Source organism: Ranitomeya imitator, chromosome 4 (genome assembly GCF_032444005.1).
Source record: "Ranitomeya imitator isolate aRanImi1 chromosome 4, aRanImi1.pri, whole genome shotgun sequence".
NCBI classification, from domain to species: Eukaryota; Metazoa; Chordata; class Amphibia; order Anura; family Dendrobatidae; genus Ranitomeya; species Ranitomeya imitator.
Genome location: NC_091285.1, coordinates 504,443,908 through 504,465,474, shown reverse-complemented (window position 1 = coordinate 504,465,474; position 21,567 = coordinate 504,443,908). Strand labels below are relative to the sequence as shown.

The window sequence follows — 21,567 nt, the reverse complement described above, 5'->3', positions numbered from 1 at the left end:
CGGTCCGTTACCGCCGGCATTAACCCTGTGTGAGCAGTGACTGGAGGGGAGTATGCGGGCGCCGGACACTGACTGCGGGGAGTAAGGAGCGGCCATTTTCTTCCGGACTGTGCCCATCGCTGATTGGTCGTGGCTGTTTTGCCGCGACCAATCAGCGACTTGAATTTCCATGACAGACAGAGGCCGCGACCAATGAATATCCGTGACAGAAAGAAGGAAAGACAGAAAGACGGATGTGACCCTTAGACAATTATATAGTACTAGATGGCAGCCCGATTCTAAAGAATCGGGAGTCTAGAATCCATATATACTTTATTTATTCAAATGTAAGAATAATACAATTAATAAATAATAGTAAGAAAGAACAAAAATAATAGGCAGTATATGGAGAAAACACCAAACAAAAGTTCAAAATTGGTGTGAAAATGTCACTGAACCACTTCACAACTAAATATATATAGTTTTGGTAAATGGTATCATTTTTTTGACGAAATTCGGCAGGAGCTTGAAGAGCAACGTCACTGGGCCTGCCTCCACGCAGTAAAAACTTGCTGTGAGGTAAAAATTCAAAAATCACACCAAAATGGCGGGCGGAGTGTGTCACAGTACGGCACGTTTCTGATTGGTCGCTCGCAGCAGGCGGCAACCAATCAGACACTGGACACTGTTGACGTCACTTATCTCCGGACATTAGCTCCGGACATTAGCTCCGGACATTAGCTCCGGACATTATCTCCGCACATTAGCTCCGGACATTAGCTCCGGACATTATCTCCGCACATTAGCTCCGGACATTAGCTCCGGACATTAGCTCCGGACATTAGCTCCGGACAAAGCCACGGAAGTTGGCACAAATTGCAGGAAGTAGTATTCTAGGCAATTATATATTAGATATATACATATATATATGTATATACACTGCTCAAAAAAATAACACTTAAACAGCAGAATATAACTCCAAGTAAATCAAACCTCTGTGAAATCAAACTTAGGAAGCAACACTGTTTGCCAATCAATTTCACATGCTGTTGTGCAAATGGAATAGACAACAGATGGAAATTATTGGCAATTATCAAGACACACTCAATAAAGTATGGTTCTGCAGGTGGGGACCACAGACCACATCTCAGTACCAATGCTATCTGGCTGATGTTTTGGTCACTTTTGAATGTTTGTTGTTCTTTCACACTTGTGGTAGTATAAGACGGATTTTACAACCCACACAAGTAGCTCAGGTAGTGCAGCTCATCCAGGATGGCACATCAATGCGAGCTGTGGCAAGAAGGTTTGCTGTGTCTGTCAGCATGAGACGAGTGGTGGACTCCGCATCAAGGAGCACGTTTGCTCCAGGTACTAATACCATTCACTCTCTCCTATAGCGATCTGTATTGCGCTTGAAGCCCCATACTTGCCTTATACAAACGGCACTACTTATCTACGGTCTACTTCTGCTATTGAACATTATGTAACTGATGAAGGTCACCACGGACCGAAACGTTTTATTGTTCATACTACAATAAACCTTGCTGCAGTATATACTTAAGTTGAGTGCTGGGTTTACTATCTTGTGTCAGCATAGTGTCCAGAGGCTGGAGGCGCTACCAGGAGACAGACCAGTACACCAGGAGGCGTGAAGGGGGCCGTAGGAGGGCAACAACCCAGTAGCAGGACCGCTACCTCAGCCTTTGTGCAAAGAGGAACAGGAGGAGCACTGCCAGAGCCCTGCAAAATGACCTCCAGCAGGCCACAAATGTGCATGTGTCTGCACAAATGGGATATTAGTTGTGATTTACGTTGATAATTTAATTTGTAGGTTTTATTGTTCTCAACACATTCCACTATGTAATGATTAAAGATATACAACTGTAATATTTAATTCAGTGATATTTAGGATGTGGGATTTTAGTGCTCCCTTTATTTTTTTGAGCAGTATATATATATATATATATATATATATATATATATATATATACAGTGGGGCAAAAAAGTATTTAGTCAGTCAGCAATAGTGCAAGTTCCACCACTTAAAAAGATGAGAGGCGTCTGTAATTTACATCATAGGTAGACCTCAACTATGGGAGACAAACTGAGAAAAAAAAATCCAGAAAATCACATTGTCTGTTTTTTTAACATTTTATTTGCATATTATGGTGGAAAATAAGTATTTGGTCAGAAACAAAATTTCATCTCAATACTTTGTAATATATCCTTTGTTGGCAATGACAAAGGTCAAACGTTTTCTGTTAGTCTTCACAAGGTTGCCACACACTGTTGTTGGTATGTTGGCCCATTCCTCCATGCAGATCTCCTCTAGAGCAGTGATGTTTTTGGCTTTTCGCTTGGCAACACGGACTTTCAACTACCTCCAAAGGTTTTCTATAGGGTTGAGATCTGGAGACTGGCTAGGCCACTCCAGGACCTTGAAATGCTTCTTACGAAGCCACTTCTTCGTTGCCCTGGCGGTGTGCTTTGGATCATTGTCATGTTGAAAGACCCAGCCACGTTTCATCTTCAATGCCCTTGCTGATGGAAGGAGGTTTGCACTCAAAATCTCACGATACATGGCCCCATTCATTCTTTCATGTACCCGGATCAGTCGTCCTGGCCCCTTTGCAGAGAAACAGCCCCAAAGCATGATGTTTCCACCACCATGCTTTACAGTAGGTATGGTGTTTGATGGATGCAACTCAGTATTCTTTTTCCTCCAAACACGATAAGTTGTGTTTCTACCAAACAGTTCCAGTTTGGTTTCATCAGACCATAGGACATTCTCCCAAAACTCCTCTGGATCATCCAAATGCTCTCTAGCAAACTTCAGACGGGCCCAGACATGTACTGGCTTAAGCAGTGGGACACGTCTGGCACTGCAGGATCTGAGTCCATGGTGGCGTAGTGTGTTACTTATGGTAGGCCTTGTTACATTGGTCTCAGCTCTCTGCAGTTCATTCACTAGGTCCCCCCGCGTGGTTCTGGGATTTTTGCTCACCGTTCTTGTGATCATTCTGACCCCACGGGGTGGGATTTTGCGTGGAGCCCCAGATCGAGGGAGATTATCAGTGGTCTTGTATGTCTTCCATTTTCTAATTATTGCTCCCACTGTTGATTTCTTCACTCCAAGCTGGTTGGCTATTGCAGATTCAGTCTTCCCAGCCTGGTGCAGGGCTACAATTTTGTTTCTGGTGTCCTTTGACAGCTCTTTGGTCTTCACCATAGTGGAGTTTGGAGTCAGACTGTTTGAGGGTGTGCACAGGTGTCTTTTTATACTGATAACAAGTTTAAACAGGTGCCATTACTACAGGTAATGAGTGGAGGAAAGAGGAGACTCTTAAAGAAGAAGTTACAGGTCTGTGAGAGCCAGAAATCTTGATTGTTTGGTTCTGACCAAATACTTATTTTCCACCATAATATGCAAAAAAAATGATAAAAAAACAGACAATGTGATTTTCTTGATTTTTTTTTCTCAATTTGTCTCCCATAGTTGAGGTCTACCTATGATGTAAATTACAGACGCCTCTCATCTTTTTAAGTGGTGGAACTTGCACTATTGCTGACTGACTAAATACTTTTTTGCCCCACTGTATATATATATATATTTTTTTTTTTTTTTCTCTTCACTGTTCATTTTTTACACTGTGACTGGACATCTGTAGGATCCCCAGTTACAGGGGAAAACAACTTACTACATTTACAGCTCTGTTACAACCTGGCACCTCTGCTATGCCAAACAGAGACCTGTCGATCATGTGATTGTGGGTCCTACAGAAGCATCACATTGCTGATGCTTTTCTTGACTGCATAAAGCTCATTGATGACTAAGTAGCCAGCAAAAGAGAACACAACATTTTCAGGGGTGTGGGATTAAAGTAAGGGTACCGTCACACAGTGGCATTTTGATCGCTACGACGGCACGATCCGTGACGCTCCAGCATCGTAACAATATCGCTCCAGCGTCGTAGACTGCTGTCACACTTTGCAATGTACGACGCTGGAGCGATAATTTCATGACGTATGTGCGATGTAGAAGCCGTTGGTTACTATGCGCACATCGTATACAATATCGTGCACACCTTTGTTACACCATGCGATCATGCCGCCACAGCGGGACACTAGACGACGAAAGAAAGTTTCAAACGATCTGCTACAACATACGATTCTCAGCAGGGTCCCTGATCGCAGGAGCGTGTCAGACACTGCGAGATCGCTGGAACGTCACGGATATATCGCTGGAACGTCACAAATCGTGCCGTCGTAGCGATCAAAATGCCACTGTGTGACGGTACCCTGAGAATCAAATACCCTTGGACAGTATCATGTTAAAGTGAAAACCTCAGTGAATTTATAGGGCTGTATGATTTTCTATAAATTTGTACAAATACGGTAATTCACGTCAGTTATATATTGCAGGTAACTGCATTCATTCGGATGATGTAATACCAGACAGCGACAAGAGTGCTGTTTATGATTCACTCCGTGTTGGTGAGATTTGAAAGATAAAGGGCTATTCCCATATAATCCATGAATAAGTAATATGGGAATATAAAGGGCTATTCCCATCTAATCCATGAATAAGTAATATGGGAATACTTGTTTCCAGAGGTGATTAGTTAAGGAAACAGTCTGTGTAATGCGGTTTCCATAACTTCCAGCCCACTTGGGCGCATATAGACAGGTATTATCCTATGATTGAATGACAACAGTAATAAATCCCTTGTGCTTGCACACAAATGTTGTATTGGGCATGTATTATAAAGCATTGTTGAGAATAATAAAGAATTGTAATAATAACAAGAACGACATTCTAGAAAAACAGCAATAACTACAGTACATGGATAATAAACACTCTACAACTTTACAGCCAATGTGCAGTTACACCAGTTTCCACTAAATCCATGGGGCTCTGTGTAGCTATATTGGTAAATGAGTTTTACGTTCCTCCTGCATACCGAGATTTCTCTAGCCATAAAACAGCTAATAAAAGTTTTGTAGTTTGATGCAGCAAATCTGACAATACACCACTGTTACATACCTTTCTTTGCTTGGCTTAGTGTTAATGTCTGCAACAATATATACATCGGCAAATTTAATGCGGAACTTACTGAGAAGTGCGGCCATCCTGTGAAGATAAAGAATAAAATATGAATGTAATGTGCCTGTGGTTCCTAACTAATTTCCATCCAAATGAAAAGCTACAAACATAAATTCTACTTTAGATAGGATATATTTTCCTTCCACTCGAAAAGACTTACAAGAAGGAAAATATGCCTGGGCCCTGGAGAAATAAATATATATTTGATGAGCATTTAATTAGAGTATTTAAAAAGAATAATGAGGACATGTTGCATTTGCATAAGATGATTTTTAGTCTTTGAAGTTTATAAAATAAAGCTGGACAAAAGATATACATAATTACATCAATTTCTCATCCTCGAGACGGTTCACTTTTCCACCTATAAAGATCCGCAGTTTACAATCACTCCATTTCTTTCTCAAGGTCAGAATATGTGGAATAAGTAACGTCAAACCTGAAAAATAAAACAATGAATGATTGGTGGGTATGCTGCAACCTGAAAACTCATTATGATAGTTGTGACCTGAGTTACCCTCAAATTCTACCATATTCTTCCCAAACTACACTGTGTTGTGGTTGGTCGTGGAAGACCAAAATTCCAAACTGTGATTTCCTTGTGAATTTTTTGACTCTAGATCCTCTATTGGTCTTGGAGTACTGAGTGAACAAACTGAGTGGTCTGCTGAACTTATGTGACTGCCCTTTTACATTGAGGAAATACATTGGGGGTTGTGGGCTAATTGTAGATAAGTGATCATTTTGTAAAAAAATAATGTTAGTTTACAACATTGGTTACCGTATTTGGCAGACTATAAGATGCACCGGACTACTTTTTTTTTCATAAAGTGGTGGTGAGTCTTATAGCCTGCTTTTGCAGTAGCTTACTGGGGGGAGGCGGCAGCTGCGGTGGAGCGGAGTCCCAGGAGGCAGGGTCGCTGCTGCAGGAAGCTGGCGGCCTCAGGAGTGGGGCGATCCTGCGGGCCCCAGGCTGGAAGAAGGGGGAGTTCGACGGAGCGAGGCTGCAGCGAGCCCCGGGCTTTCACAAAATGTCCTCAGACTTCCCATCCATATACACATCTCCAAACCACCCCAAAAATTAAAGTTTCCGCTCAAACAAACTTTTTGCAAAAATACTCAGTGTGCACTTCCCCTTGTATAGTTTTTTTTTCTGTCTTGCTACTTTTACACCAGATATTATAACAAAATATATATGTGTATATTTGCCCACCATATTATGACACCCATAACCTATTTATTATCGTGTAGATGGAACAGTAGTGAGGGCTAGTTTTTTACAAGACAAGCTGTAGGTTTTACTTGTACCATTTTTGGGTACAAACAACTTTTTGATTACTATTCTATTATTCATATTAGGCATGAACAAAAAAACAGTAAATCTGGATTATGATTTTACATTATATTTTTTTTACAGTTTATCAGAGTAGGGCAGGTTGAAGCTCATGTCAAACGCAGTTGCCATAGCAACCTGTCTGCATCCCACAATTGTACTGCATGGATACCGATGGCTAACGAAGGGAGCAATCTCCCTTTGTCAGATTCCCTCACACACGGCTGTCACTATTCACAGTGGCATCCAAGGGGTATAAATTCTGCCACCAATAACAGCCTGCTCCTTCTGCGGATGGCATGGCCAGCACTCTTGTCCCCTTGCCATTCGTCAGACGTAACCGTACATCCGTTTGTAGTACATCACATGCAATATAGATGCATAATTATGCCCATTTGAGATGAGGGTTTAACCACTTAATGACCCCAGGTTTATTGGTTTTGCGTTTTCGTTTTTCGCTCCTCTTCTTCCCAGAGCCATAACATTTTTATTTTTCCGTCAATATGGCCATGTGAGGGCTTATTTTTTTGCGTGACGAGTTGTACTTTTGAACGATATCTTTGCTTTTAGCATGTCGTGTGCTAGAAAACGGGAAGAAAATCGAAGTACGGTGAAATTGCAAAAAAGTGCAGTCCCTCACTTCTTTTTTGTTTGGCTTTTTTGCTAGGTTCACTAAATGCTAAAACTGACCTGCATAGACACCAAACATGTCTAGGTTCTTTTTTATCTAAGTGCTAAAAACAAATTTCAAACTTTGCTAAAAAAATTTTTTTTAAAAATTGCGGAATTTTCTGTTACCCGTAGTGTCTCCATTTTTTGTGATCTCAGGTTGGGCGAGGGTTTTTTTTTGCGTGCCGAGCTGACGTTTTTAATGATACAATTTTGGTGCAGATACGTTCTTTTGATCGCCCATTATTGCATTTTAATGGAATGTTGTGGTGACCAAAAAAACGTATTTCTGGCGTTTTTAATTTTTTTCTCTCTACACCACTTAGCGATCAGGTTAATCCTTTTTTTATTGATAGATTGGGCTATTCTGAATGCGGCGATACCAAATATGTATATGCTAGATTTTTTTTAATTGTTTTATTTTGAATGGGGCGAAAGGGGGGTGATTTGAACTTTTATATATATATTTTTTTTACTTTTGCCATGCTTCAATAGCCTTCATAGGAGACTAGAAGCTGGCATAGCCTGATCAGCTCTGCTACATAGGAGCGATGCTCAGATCGCTACTATGTAGCTGAATTGCTCCATTGCTATGAGCGCCGACCACGGGGTGGCACTCACAGCAATCTGGCATCAACAACCATAGAGGTCTTCAGGAGACCTCTGGTTGTCATGCTGATGCATCGCTGATCCCCGATCACGTGACGGGGGTCAGTGATGCGGGCATTTCCGGCCCGATGGCCAGAAGCACTAGTTAAATGCCGCTGTCAGCGTTTGACAGCGGCATTTAACTAGTTAATAGTGGCGAGTGGTTCACAATTCCACCTGCCGCTATTGCGGGCACATGTCAGCTGTACAAAATAGCTGACATGTCCCAGTTTTGATACGGGCTCACCACCGGAGCTCACATCAAAGCAGGGTTTCTGTCCTCGGACGTACTATTCCGTCCGATGACAAAAAGGGGTTAAAGGGAAACTGTCAGGATATAAAATGCTGTTAACTTGCAGATATAGGGTTAATCTGTAGGTTACCAGCGTTATGACGGCGCCCAACTGGTGTACTGAAAATGCTGCAACTTTATTTCTCCTGGGAGCCGCTGGCTTTCAGTCATACAGCAATACCCATAGCAATTATAGTCTCACCGCTTCTTACACTGCTGTGAGCACACCCTGGTGTTTATTGACAGCCGCTTCTGAAGTACAGAGTGAGCTTTTAGTCAGTGCTGGGGTGTACTTACAGCTTTTGCTCTCAGCGCTGTGAGCGGTGACTGTAGCTTTGCTGGCACGCCTGTATGACTGAAAGCTGGTGGCATCTGGGAAAAATAAAGTTCATTTTCTCCCTGGTGCCACACTTTCAGTGCAACGACTGGGTACCTTCATAACACTATTAATCAGCACTTTAACCCTGTAGTTTAATGGTGTTATCGGACATGACAGATTCCCTTTAAGATTAAGGGTCCTGAGTTTTATGATAGTATTTTTAGGCTATTGGTAAAGTGTACACTTACATTTTACATACTAATATTGTATCAGGTTTTCTTACCTCCATCATCAAACAGCCACCAGACATCAATAGTGCCCTTTCCTTGCTTCTTCTTAAATTGTTCACTAGCTTCCACAAGTCTCTGGTTATACTCACCCATGTGCATTGGCGGAGCTGCACTGACTTCTGAAATACCAAGCAAAAATATTCATCTACATTGTGAGTACTAGTGGTGATCCCACTGTAGATGTCAGCACACTGCCATAATAAGCAGCTTTAGTTTCTGTATTTCATTATTATATCTCATATATTCAATGTCATGCTTAAAAAATGGAAATTTCTGCTGCCTAGAACAAAGGAAATGGATTTGTCAAATTAAGAAGAGGACTGAAGCGAGAACAATGCAAACAGTTTAGGAAATGTCATCTTACATTACTTTGCTGATGTAAGATCATAGCTCACATTATCTAAATGTATTAAAAGTATCAATCTTGATTCCAGGATGTTTTTTCTCCTGCGATGCTTTGTCCCGTCTGTCACTCTTTATCATTTATTCATAGTTTATTTCATATATTTTGCTTAAAGTAAAACCAAATTTACAAAATGTTCCCTGTCAGATGGATTGTACATGAAATATCATAGCTTTATAAGGGGATTCATATTTTATTCAATATGGTCCTACTATTATTTCAGTATTATAGTCACTTCTAAAATGGCCCCCAATTGCGTACTTCATAGGCTGCACTGTATTTGTATCTCTTACATATTCTTCACAAGTAACAAAATCATAACCTTCGGATTTGTAGTGACTGAGATCAACATTTCAGACAAAATCTTAGTGTGCAAATTGCATCAAAGTGGAAGAGGACTTGAACTCTATAGTGCCACCTGTTGGAAGCAGCAATCCTACAAGTACCTATCGACCTTTTGACGAGCCTTGCAATATGACTTAGGATAAAACCCCTTAAATCTTAGCAGAGGCTAGAAAACAGTACAAGGACAGATATTCTGTTAGTAGAGTAAAAAAAAGCCGATCTTTGGTTACACCTATCCATTGACACTACAGATTGGGAAGATTCTGAAGACCTTGAGTTCTTAAACAAATTGTAGGATGTGTCTGGCTAACGTAAAGGTTCAAGGGGTTTTCGGCTTTAACCTACTACAGTAAACAATAACCTCTTACATTATGATGTGCTGCCCCTTTGTCATTAATGTCTTCTGCATGGCACTGTTGTTCTGAACCTGGCCGGTGATGGAGGGGCATGCCATTGTCACCCTTCACCATTGCAAAAACAGCAGACGCAATAAGAAAGATATTAAGTGATGTCAGGGGTTGGGCAGCGCTAACTGCGCATGCCCATGGCCTAAGATCACAGCGCAGGCGCCGAGACAATTCAATAACGCGGAGAAGGCAGCACCCTGTAAACATGAGGAAGTAACTGATGGCTGTGGTGCGTCTGTATCAGGGGGGAAAGACCTGCCCCCCCCAAATGATTTCAAGGTGTGAGGGACAAATTTCATAAACGATTATTTCAGCAGTGGCAGGAACAAGAACTAAAAGAGCCAACTTGTCGGAATGCAGCATTAGTGCTGCACAAGGTGGCTCTTTTAGTTATGAACTCCTGGGGGGGGGTGACAGGTTCCCTTTAAACCACTCGACTGTTGTTTTAGCAGTATGCATTGGGCCTTTGCCTTGTTGGAGGGTGAACCTCCGTCCCAGTCTCAAGTCACTGACAGACAAACAGATTTTGCTCAAGACTATCCCTGTATTTTGCAACATCCATCTTCCTCTTGACTCAGACCATTTTCCCTGTCCCTGCTGCTGATGGTGATCTTGGGATGATGAGCTGTGTTGGTTTGGTGCCATACAAAGCATTTACTTTGGTGGACAAAAAGTTCAGTTTTGGTCTCATCTGACCACAGCACCTTCCTCCATACATTTGGGGAGTCTTCCACATGTCTTGTGGCAAACTCAAAATGAGCATTACAAATTTTGTATGTAAGTAAAGGATTTATTTTCTCCCATTCTTCCATAAAGGCCATCTCTATAGAGTGTATGGCTTATTGTGGTCATATAAGCAGATACTGCAGTCTCTGGAACTCTCCAGCTCCTTCAGTTACCCTTGGTCTCTGTGCTGCCTCTCTGCTTAATGCTCTCCTTGCCCGGGCTGAGGGTTTTGGTGGCCGGCCCTCTCTTGGCAGATTAGTTGTGGTCCAGGGGATCATCAGAGATTGGGATATTTTTTTATAACCCAACTCTGACTTGTCTTTCTCAACAACTTTGTCTCTGACTTATTTGGAGATCTCCTTGGCCTTTATGGTGTTTGGTTAGTGGTGCCTCTTGCTTATTGGCCTTGCAGCCTCTGTTGCCTTTCAGAAAAGGTAAAGTGTATATACTGACAAACCATGTGACACTCAGGTTGCACACAGGGGGACTTCCTTTCACTAACCATGTGACTTATGAAGGTAATTGCTTGCACCAGAAATTTTTAGGGTCTTCACAGCAAAAGGGGTGAATACATATGTGCATGCCAATTATTAGTAAATTTATGTCTATATTTTTCTCACTTCACCAAGTTAGACTATTTAGTGCTGATGCAGCACACACAAATCAGATTACAAATATATTTAAATACAGGTTGTCATGTAACAAAGTAGTTAAAAAGCCAAGGGGGGTGAATACTTTCTCAAGTTGCTGTTGGTCCTTATTCATCATTGGTGGGGGGTTTCTTAGTCGCTTTTTTTTTTCTCTTTTTTGTAGTATTTGATGAAGTTTTCTGTGCCAGATTCTTCAAAATGAGATACGTATATGTGACTTTGTAGCACAAAAAGTCGCACATTTTATTAATAGGTTGCAAATTTGCACTCAAATTCCAGACATACATAAAATCACTCCAGAGAGGGGATGTACATTTGTGCTAAAATTTATCGATGTATTTATTTTCTTTAAAGTCACAATTGATGAATCAACCGAAAACATCTGAATATTCCCAAAACGTGCCCACAGCAGTGATGAGCATTAAAAATAATCAACAACACATACAAAATAGACCTAAAAATGAACAAACTAAGAGAAGAAAAAAGGTCCAAAAGAAAATCCAAGCAATTAACAACAAAAAGAAGAGTAAAAAGAGATGCAAATGCATTCATGAATCAGACCCTTTATGCTCAAATTTTTTGATGTATCTGACAGAAATTGTTCTTTATTCCAGTATGCTCTGGACGTGGCCAAACAGTTCACTGCCCTTTTCACCTACTTTTTATTTTCCATCTACCTCCGCCCTCCTTTTGCTTGCGTAAACCAAACTGTCAATCAAGAAATAGGAATACTGAGATTGATTAAAAAACAAAGGTGAGAAGGTGCACCGGACCACTGGGCTGTGCCCAAAATGCACCAACTGGCTCATTAGCATATTTGAATAAAACTTTTTTTCGAAGAATGCAGTTACAGATTTGGGCACAGATTTTTATTAGGAGTCTGTCCCTTACAAAGTGCTGTGATGGGTTTGTACAGTCATTTTTTTGCTGACAGACTTAATATAAAATGAACATTAACCCTCAGTGCAGCGCCCCAGAGTCCTAGTCATTGCAGTAATGTTATTCTTCCACCAGGAGGGAGTGATGTTACGTCTGAAGGCAATGAAGGAGATCTTCTGTCCAGGTATCACAACCACAATACACACTTCACACTCCAGGCCGCCAGGGGGGGCCATGCTTCTATCTATTAGGGCACTCCTCACAATTAGGTAAAACTGGTAGTCTGGACAGAAAGTGAAAAGGAAGAGAGGAGAGCAGACGGAAGGTCTGAAGGGAGAATGAGGGTTCACGGAGCTGCGCCTGCCCCATGTGTTGCAGCATCCAAAGAAAGAGACATTGAAAGAAATTGTGTTGCAGTGAGTGAGAAACGAAGTCATAGCAAAAGGAGAGGAACATCAGGGGGAGACCAGCTAGAAGCAGGCTGCCTCCTTCTGAAGCACAGTGCCGGTAGCCAGAACACCGAGGGAGTAAGGATCTCTATGCTTTACTTCAGAGACTGGCAGGACAGTTGATTCCACGTTGGCTGCCCGACCATATACGCAGGAGGCACAGTGGCAGCTTGTGGGGCAGGGGCATCTCTAGGGTCCCTATAAAAAGCCTCAGGCCACCAGTCATACGGGTTTGTCCTATCCGTCAGGGGGACAGAGAGGAAGAGACTTAACACCTACAATAGTTGTGAGGACCTCACCGAGTTGCTCAGCAGGGAGGGACTACAACACTCAGGTGCTAGAGGAAGGCTATTGAATTCCACCTGGAAAAGGGGACTCTGGATTTGCCTTCAGACTGGCCCGACTCTGCCTGCGCTGTGGTCCCTACCCTGGACTGCGGATGCTGAAGCTTTCAGTAAAGGTAAAGAGACTGCAACCTTGTGTCCTTGTTATTCACTGTGCCTTGCATCATCCACCATCTACACTCTGGGAAGCCCTGGGGACATACTTCACCTGTGGGAAGGTATACCATCTAGCTGCCATAACATCACCCCAGCGGACCCCTAAGCAGCGTCGGTCACCCTGACCAAATACCACAGGTGGCGTCACGAACATTATCCCTTTAAAGACCTTTCCCCATTTACAACGGACGTGCCCCTGGGGCCACGGACCGGGTCAGCCACCGTGACATCCCCACTGAGAACAGAAGAAGGGTTCGGCTCCGAGTTCCCCTAGCCCTTGGGGGCGATCCATCTGTATTCGGAAGCATTTAATAATATACTTAATACACACACAAAATAAAAAATCGAGTCTTTACTTCTATCCTTTTCAGGCTGAGAAAATGCTGATTACAGTATCAAAAATATGATTGCAGAGCAGAAAAAGTAACAAATATGCAATGATTACTGCACTCAGAAGTTGTGAACATTTCTAGATTTTTTTTTAAAGTAAATCCGGTTAATTAAACTATTTGCAACTTAATATGATTCCTGCATATGGCTCCAAATAAGAGAAATGTGGAATAAGCCTTAATGGGATTTGGAAGGATATGGGACTTCTTATTTTGCTGCGTCAGTTCTCGGAGAGCCGGCAGCCTGGAGAGCAATTACAGTGATAGATGGCCTGTCATGTGGGCACTAAGAGTGGCGATTAGTACCTCTTGACATGTTCAGTATTGCACAACATGGCGTAATGGGAGAGGTGATAACACCATCAAGCATCTGAAGTGCATCTTTCCACAAACTGTTATCTTCTCAGAATACCGTCAGAAATAATTCGCTGGCACTTGTGTTTTTACAATATTTTCTGCAAACAAAAATGGCAATACATTTAGGAGCAATTTCCATATTTTGATGAGCAAGAGTAAAATTAAACTGCTATTTCTAAGTTATTTTTCTAAAATTACGTATTTTGAACCAGTGTGGGTTTTTTTCCCATAATTTCTGCCTCCAAACATGAAATTAATAAATTGTGATAGACAGTGACCTTGGCACCAAGGAGTCTATTGTGTATCATGAACACATTGTGATCCTGCCACCACCCTGGACAGTGGATACTGGGCAAAAGAATAACATGGAGACCTCAATCAACTAACGTGGACATTAAATAATCTTTGTTTTAATAAAGGAAGCAACTAACTGGGTTGAAATCCCACCAAGGACAACATCTCAAGGAGTTTGTATGTTCTCCCCGTGTTTGCATGGGTTTCCTCCGGTTCCTCCCACACTCCAAAGACATACTGATAGGGAATCTAAATTGTGAACCCCATCGGGGACAGCGATGATAATGTCTGTAAAGTGCTGTGGAATTATTGGCGCTATATAAATGAGTAAAATAAATTAATTCATTATGAACCTTTGTACCCTGCCTGACATCTTCATTATGTAAAAACATAACTACGCTGTATCTATTTAGTAATTCCCTTTACTTTTGTATCTCTGTTTATAACTAAAAAAAGAAGAGGTTTACCATAAGTAAAGGAAAGTTCTTTGGGCTACGTGACAGAATATACAGCACATATCGTGCTGCACAAAGGCTTTTCTCTATTTCATATATGTACAGAATGGGGGAACAGCCGTGCGGTACATCCATGTATGAACATCATCTACATGCCTGGTAGCAAAGCCAATTGTCTATGTTATAGGTGAATCAGGACTGATTGACCAAACAGCCATTATGCCGAGGCTTAAAGAAGCTCTCCCAATTTCTTTGTTTCTAGGACTGCATCTCTTTCTGTCACTCTCTGCACTACTTTTACATGTGTAAAATTAAACGGTTGAAAGGTTGAACCCTGCTCTTACCTATACATTTTGTGACACGCACTGCACAGTCATCATCATTAACTGTGATAACAACTTTTGCCTTTCGCCTGTAGAGAATTTCAGTGGTACTGCCCATGTTACTTCATTAGTCATTACATAGCATCGTCTAATGGCTGAGATGGGGGCACTTGTCACATAAGGGGATCACATCCCAAAGGTTAATATGAGATTACATGGCCTACTTTTATAGATGTATACCATAAATTTATAGGTAAAACAACTAAATAAGGTAGTACTAGTGGGGCAACTCTTTCTCAATCCGTATGTTTCCCACTTTTAAAATAATAATACTTATATTCACTGATGATATCGTTCTAGTAATGTTGACACTGTCTCTCCCGGCGATTGCATAATCTTCTTTCTTTTCTTTTTTCTTTATTTTTTTTTATATAGCGCTAACATATTCCGCAGCGCTTTACAGTTTGCACACATTATCATCACTGTCCCCGATTGGGCTCACAATCTAAATTCCTATCAGTATGTCTTTGGAATGTGGGAGGAAACCGGAGTGCCCGGAGGAAACCCACGCAAACACGGAGAGAACATACAAACTCTTTGCAGATGTTGTCCTGGGTGGGATTAGAACCCAGGACCCCAGCGCTGCAAGGCTGTAGTGCTAACCACTGCGCCACCGTGCTGCCCATATGCATAACAGTGTGATGTCACGCAAACCCTGCGGCCAATTAGCAGCCACTTCACCCTCCTCTCCTTTGGACATATTTTGTACATCCAGGTGAAGAGAGAGCAGCAGCACTCACTTCCCACAGGTATAAACGATTTATCGAAAGCGGAGAGTGTAAAATGGCTGCTGGATGGCCGCAAGGTTCGTGCGATGTTTGCGTGCTATTCCCCGGCCTCTCCCCTCTGTCAGTCCCTTCACTGGCTCTCCATTACCCTGAGACTCCAGTACAAAACTTTAACCATGACATACAAAGCCATCCACAACCTGTCTCCTCCGTACATCTGTGACCTTGTCTCCCGGTACTTTCCTGCACACAACCTCCGATCCTCACAAGATCTCCTTCTCTACTCCCCTCTTATCTCCTCTTCCCACAATTGCATACAAGATTTCTCTCGTGCATCACTCCTACTCTGGAGCCCTCTACCACAACATATCAGACTCTCACCATCGAAACCTTCAAAAAGAACCTGAAGAGCCACCTCTTCTGACAAGCCTACAACCTGCAGTAACCACTGATCGACCAAACCGCCACATGACCAGCTCTACCCTCACCTACTGTATTCTCACCCATCCCTTGTAGATTGTGAGCTCTCGCGGGCAGGGTCCTCACTCCTCCTGTACCAGTTGTGATTTGTATTGTTTAAGATTATTGTACTTGTTTTTATTATGTATACCCCTCCTTACATCAAAACCCAAAAGAACAAAAAGGATGATCAAAAAGGCCAAAACTTTGTTATAAAAATATCCAACTTTATTAAATAACATCTTTTTTATAAAACCAGAGTGAAACAGTGGATAAGACCACAGTGCATATAAACAACAAAAACGGGATGGGTGACCAGCGGCAAAAAGAATAATATAAAACATATATTACTTATAGGTCATGGCATACATAGTATAATCCCAATAAATCATTATGCTCTGTAACACCTATGGCATATATGGTATACTGCAAATAGATCATTATGTTCTGTAACCCCTATAGATAATAGCGATGTAAGAAATATACCTATCGGAAACTAGGGCTCAGGTACTGATATCTACATGCCAAATGATACAAAAATAACGCATACCTAAATCAAAATGAACCCGATCGCCAATAGTGACCGTAGGAGGGGTGCAGGAAGGAGCCGGCGGTCACCACATCACCCCGACGTGCGTTTCGGCGGAGCCTTCGTCAGGGGGCGTGACGCCCTCTGACGAAGGCTCCGCCGAAACGCGCGTCGGGGTGATGTGGTGACCGCCGGCTCCTTCCTGCACCCCTCCTACGGTCACTATTGGCGATCGGGTTCATTTTGATTTAGGTATGCGTTATTTTTGTATCATTTGGCATGTAGATATCAGTACCTGAGCCCTAGTTTCCGATAGGTATATTTCTTACATCGCTATTATCTATAGGGGTTACAGAACATAATGATCTATTTGCAGTATACCATATATGCCATAGGTGTTACAGAGCATAATGATTTATTGGGATTATACTATGCATGCCATGACCTATAAGTAATATATGTTTTATATTATTCTTTTTGCCGCTGGTCACCCATCCCGTTTTGTTGTTTATATGCACTGTGGTCTTATCCACTGTTTCACTCTGGTTTTATAAAAAAGATGTTATTTAATAAAGTTGGATATTTTTATAACAAAGTTTTGGCCTTTTTGATCATCCTTTTTGTTCTTTTGGGTTTTGTTCTATATTTGATGATTGGCCATTTATTTGTCCTATCGGTAGTGGCTGCATGACTAATTACTTACTACAGTATTGATATTTATAATGTCACTCAGATCTTTGTTGGCCTTTATTTACCCCTCCTTACATGTAAAGCGCCATGGAATAAATGACACAATAATAATAATAAATAATAATAATAATAATGTCACGCTGTTACATGCTTGCCAGTAAGAGATAGTGCAAACACCGCTATAACACCACTGGAGGTGAGTATAAGTATTATTTTAAAAGGGGGAAATATGCAGATAGAGAAGGAGTTGTCCCAGTAGTGGACAACTCCTTGAAGACTTAAGATATATGTGAGGGGGTGGGGATGCATTTTTAAACCGTTGCCTTGGGTGTAATTTGAGCTTGTCTATCCCACATAGATGAAATATTGTAAATGAATCTAACTGATAGACAATTTTTACTATAATGTATATTAATGTGAATGATGTTATTTCCATAACAATGGAATATTGATTGACTATTTGACAACATAATTATGGGATGTAAAGTTTTCTACAGCCGGAAAGTTTCTTTAGCTTCAGTCATCCATACTTGTTCAGACTTTCTCATTTGTGTTTGTCTGGTTTTTTTTTATTTTTCAGAGTATAAATAGCTCTTGACAAGTTTATTCTAATGTTATCATACAAGATGTGGCAGCATATCTATCTCACTGACCCTGTCAAATCCAGCAATCACAAATTCAATGCATATATTTGTATATAAAATCATTTTAGTCAGGAACAAAATTGCATTAAAATACAACGTGTGATCGGCCTGCAGAGAACATGGCATGGTTTTCAATTGGAAAAGTTGATAATATATTTAAATTGATTTGTTTTTAGCGAGAGGATCCTTTTTTAAGTTCAAGATCATTTCCTCCGGAAAGAAATTCATATTCATTGAGATTTCGTAGGTTTTCTTTGCTGCCATATTATCTGCCCAACTGTCTCGCCTAATTTGGGAGTTCATGTGTCAAACTTACCCCCCTTACAAAATAGTTTGAAAGTGACACAAAAATTAAAGTCTCAGCATTACTACAAGTAACGGGTAAATATGATTCTTTCATGTTGACTTTTCCTATTAGAGTGCTATCGGCAGCTGCCACCTTACGTTACTATGATATAGGTCCCCTACATATTAGAAGTCTTCATATATCAACACTTCAGCATTGGAGGGGGGATTTCTACATGTAGAACAAGTTTTAATATGTCAGAAAAATAGATTTTTTTCCCTGGGAATAGGACCCTTTCCAGGCATGAAATATTAACTAAACAGTTTACGGTACTTTGCGTTACTCCATGTCTTTATATATGTAACAGATCCATTGTGAACGGAAAGCTAAATCTATCAATACAATTTATATTAACATTAACCAACTGGTACATAAGGATTGGCTGAAAATATAATGAGGCAACGTGACAGTCCCCCAGTATTATACAAAAGGTGGAAAAAGGATTAGACATGTTGGTTATCAATATGTCTGATTGATTGTCAATGATGAAATGCTGACAGTGGTATACGCCAGCGGTTTATTCCCTATCGCCATTGAATTAAACTTGTGTACTCACTGAAAGTTCGCCAGTGTGTTTGACAAGCTGTAGCTCTAAGTCATTGTCATTCAAGTTCCCATGAAACTTTACTCTCTGGTAACTGGAATCAACATAATTGCTAGTATGGCTTTATGCATAAATGGAAAATACATTCAGAATGCATTTTCCATTTACACGGCATTGGGATTATGTAAATCTTGGCAATCTTCACACAGTACTGTGGAACATGATGACTCTATATAAATGAGCAGAATAATAATCAAGAAATGCAAAATTGTACTAAAATCAGTGCAGGATAGATAAAGTAAAGTACTGAAATTGTTACCCAAAATGTCATTTATTGCTTTACGTGTTTCATTGAAGTTACTGCGTAATTTGTAAATTAGTCATCTAAATAGTTATCCTTGGGCTGTCCAGGAATGAAAAAAAGTATGTATATGTATATATATAAGAACTATATAAGGAAAGTGATTCTATGGCCTTCTCACAGGCCTGATCTCATCAGCATCGAGTCTGTGTGGAGTTATATGAATAATCTACGCAAGCCTCCATCCACAGAAGATATGTAGTTAGTTCTCCTAGATGACTGTAGCAACCTGCCTGCCGAGTTTCTTCAAATACTGTGAGCAAGTACCTAGAAGAATTGATATTCTTGTGAAAGCAAAGGGCGGTCACACCAAATATTGATTTGATTTAGATTTCTCTTTAATTCATTAAGTTTGCATCTTTTTAATTGCAGTAAAGTAAACCTTGGAGGCCACTAGAGCATCATCGAAGGAGTAGCGGAGAATAAATTAGGTGAGGTTTTCTATTTTCTTCCATTTTTGCTGTTAGACAATTACTTTTTAAATCCTGGATAGTCACTTTAAAGCTAAATTTTCATAATTAGAAAACTAGATGAACAAGGGGAGTTTACTTAGCGGGGCTTTTAATTCTTTAATTCTGGATGCTAAATGAAAATTGTCTGCACCCTAAAGGTCTTCAACAACATAGCTGCCTATAGTCCCAAATTACCATCGTGTCTGTCCTGATTTTTAGGTATACTAGGGGCCCGTTAAAATGCTTGGCTGAAAAATAGATGTGATTTGCGTTAAAAAACGGGGTGCTTTCTCAGGCAGTTCTGGAACATTTCTGGTGGGCCATAGGTTGGGACCTAAATAGTAAGTAATATTGGTAAGTACATAACAATCCAGAAAACACCATAAAACAATAAGGTCCATATACGAGTGGCGGAGGTAGAGGAGACAGGAAGTCTGTGATCGGCGGTTTTAGCCAATAGGCATAGATTACTAAATAATGTCAGAAAAGGGAGCATTTATTTGCCAACTCTCCAAAACTACTCAGTAACAGGCACCTGTTTGGTTTGTTTCTGTGTTATGAAAGGCATATCGCATACAGAGCACCTTAAAAAGGAATCTGTCAGTAGGATCGACTCTCCTAAGCTGTCTACAGTGATGGAAATAAGTATTTGATCCCTTGCTGATTTTGTAAGTTTGCCCACTGACAAAGACATGAACAGTCTATAATTTTAAGCGTAGGTTAATTTTAACATTGAGAGATAGAATATAAAAAAAATCCAGAAAATCACATTGTATAAATTATGTAAATGTATTTGCATTTTGCAGTGAAAATTAAGTATTTGATCCCCTACCAACCATTAAGAGTTCTGGCTCCGACAGACCAGTTAGACACTCCTAATCAACTCGTCACCTGCATTAAAGATGGCTGTCTTACATAGTCACCTTTATAAAAGACTCCTGTCCACAGACTCAATTAATAGGTCAAACTCTAACCTCTACAACATGGGCAAGACCAAAGAGCTTTATAAGGATGTCAGGGACAAGATCATAGACCTATACAAAGCTGGAATGGGCTACAAAACCATACGTAAGACACTGGGTGAGAAGGAGACAACTGTTGGTGCAATAGTAAGAAATACAAAATGACTGTCAATCGACATCTATCTGGGACACCATGCAAAATCTCACCTCGTGGAGTAACCTTGATTATGAGGAAGGTGAGAGATCAGCCTAAAACTACACAGGGGGAACTTGTTAATGATCTCAAGGCAGCTGGGACCACAGTCACCAAGAAAACCATTGGTAACATTACAACTTAAAGGTTTAAAATCCTACAGTGCCTGCAAGGTCCCCCTGCTCAAGAAGAAGGCACATGTGCAGGCCCATCTGAAGTTTGCAAATGAACACCTGGATGATTTTGTGAGTGAGTGGGAGAAGATGTTGTGGTCAGATGAGACAAAAATTGACCTTTTTGGCATTAACTCAACTCGCCGTGTTTGGAGGAAGAGAGATGCTGCCTATGACCCAAAGAACACCTTCCCCCCTGTCAAGCATGGAGGTGGAAACATTATGTATTGGGGGTGTTTCTCTGATACGGGCACAGGACTACTTTACTACATCAATGGGAGAATGGAGTGACAACATCATTTCCTCTGCCAGGACATTAAAAATAGGTCGTGGCTGGTTCTTCAGCAAGACAATGACCCAAAACATACAGCCAATGCAACAAAGGAGTAGCTCAAAAAGAAGCACATTAAGGTCATGGAGTGGCCTAGACAGTCTCCAGACCTTAATCCCATAGAAAACTTATGGAGGGAGTTGAAGCTCTGAGTTGCCAAGCGACAGCCTCAAAATCTTTATGATTTAGAGATGATCTGCGAAGAGGAGTGGACCAAAATTCCTCCTGATATGTGCACAAACCTCATCATCAACTACAAAAAATGTCTGACTGCTGTGCTTGCT

The 21,567-nt window shown here is 41.0% G+C and overlaps 1 protein-coding gene across 2 annotated transcripts in view; it reads right to left on the bottom strand.

The window, feature by feature from the left end:
- SLC12A1 (solute carrier family 12 member 1) overlaps window positions 1–21,567 on the bottom strand; it is a 186,643-nt gene that overhangs the window by 17,759 nt on the left and 147,317 nt on the right. For both annotated transcript variants that reach the window (XM_069766023.1, XM_069766024.1), the window contains exons 22-24: window positions 8,628–8,753; window positions 5,411–5,522; window positions 5,027–5,113 (exon numbers count right to left, since the gene is read on the bottom strand). In XM_069766023.1, coding sequence (XP_069622124.1) covers window positions 5,027–5,113; window positions 5,411–5,522; window positions 8,628–8,753 — 325 coding nt within the window. The remainder of the gene's footprint in view (window positions 1–5,026; window positions 5,114–5,410; window positions 5,523–8,627; window positions 8,754–21,567) is intronic.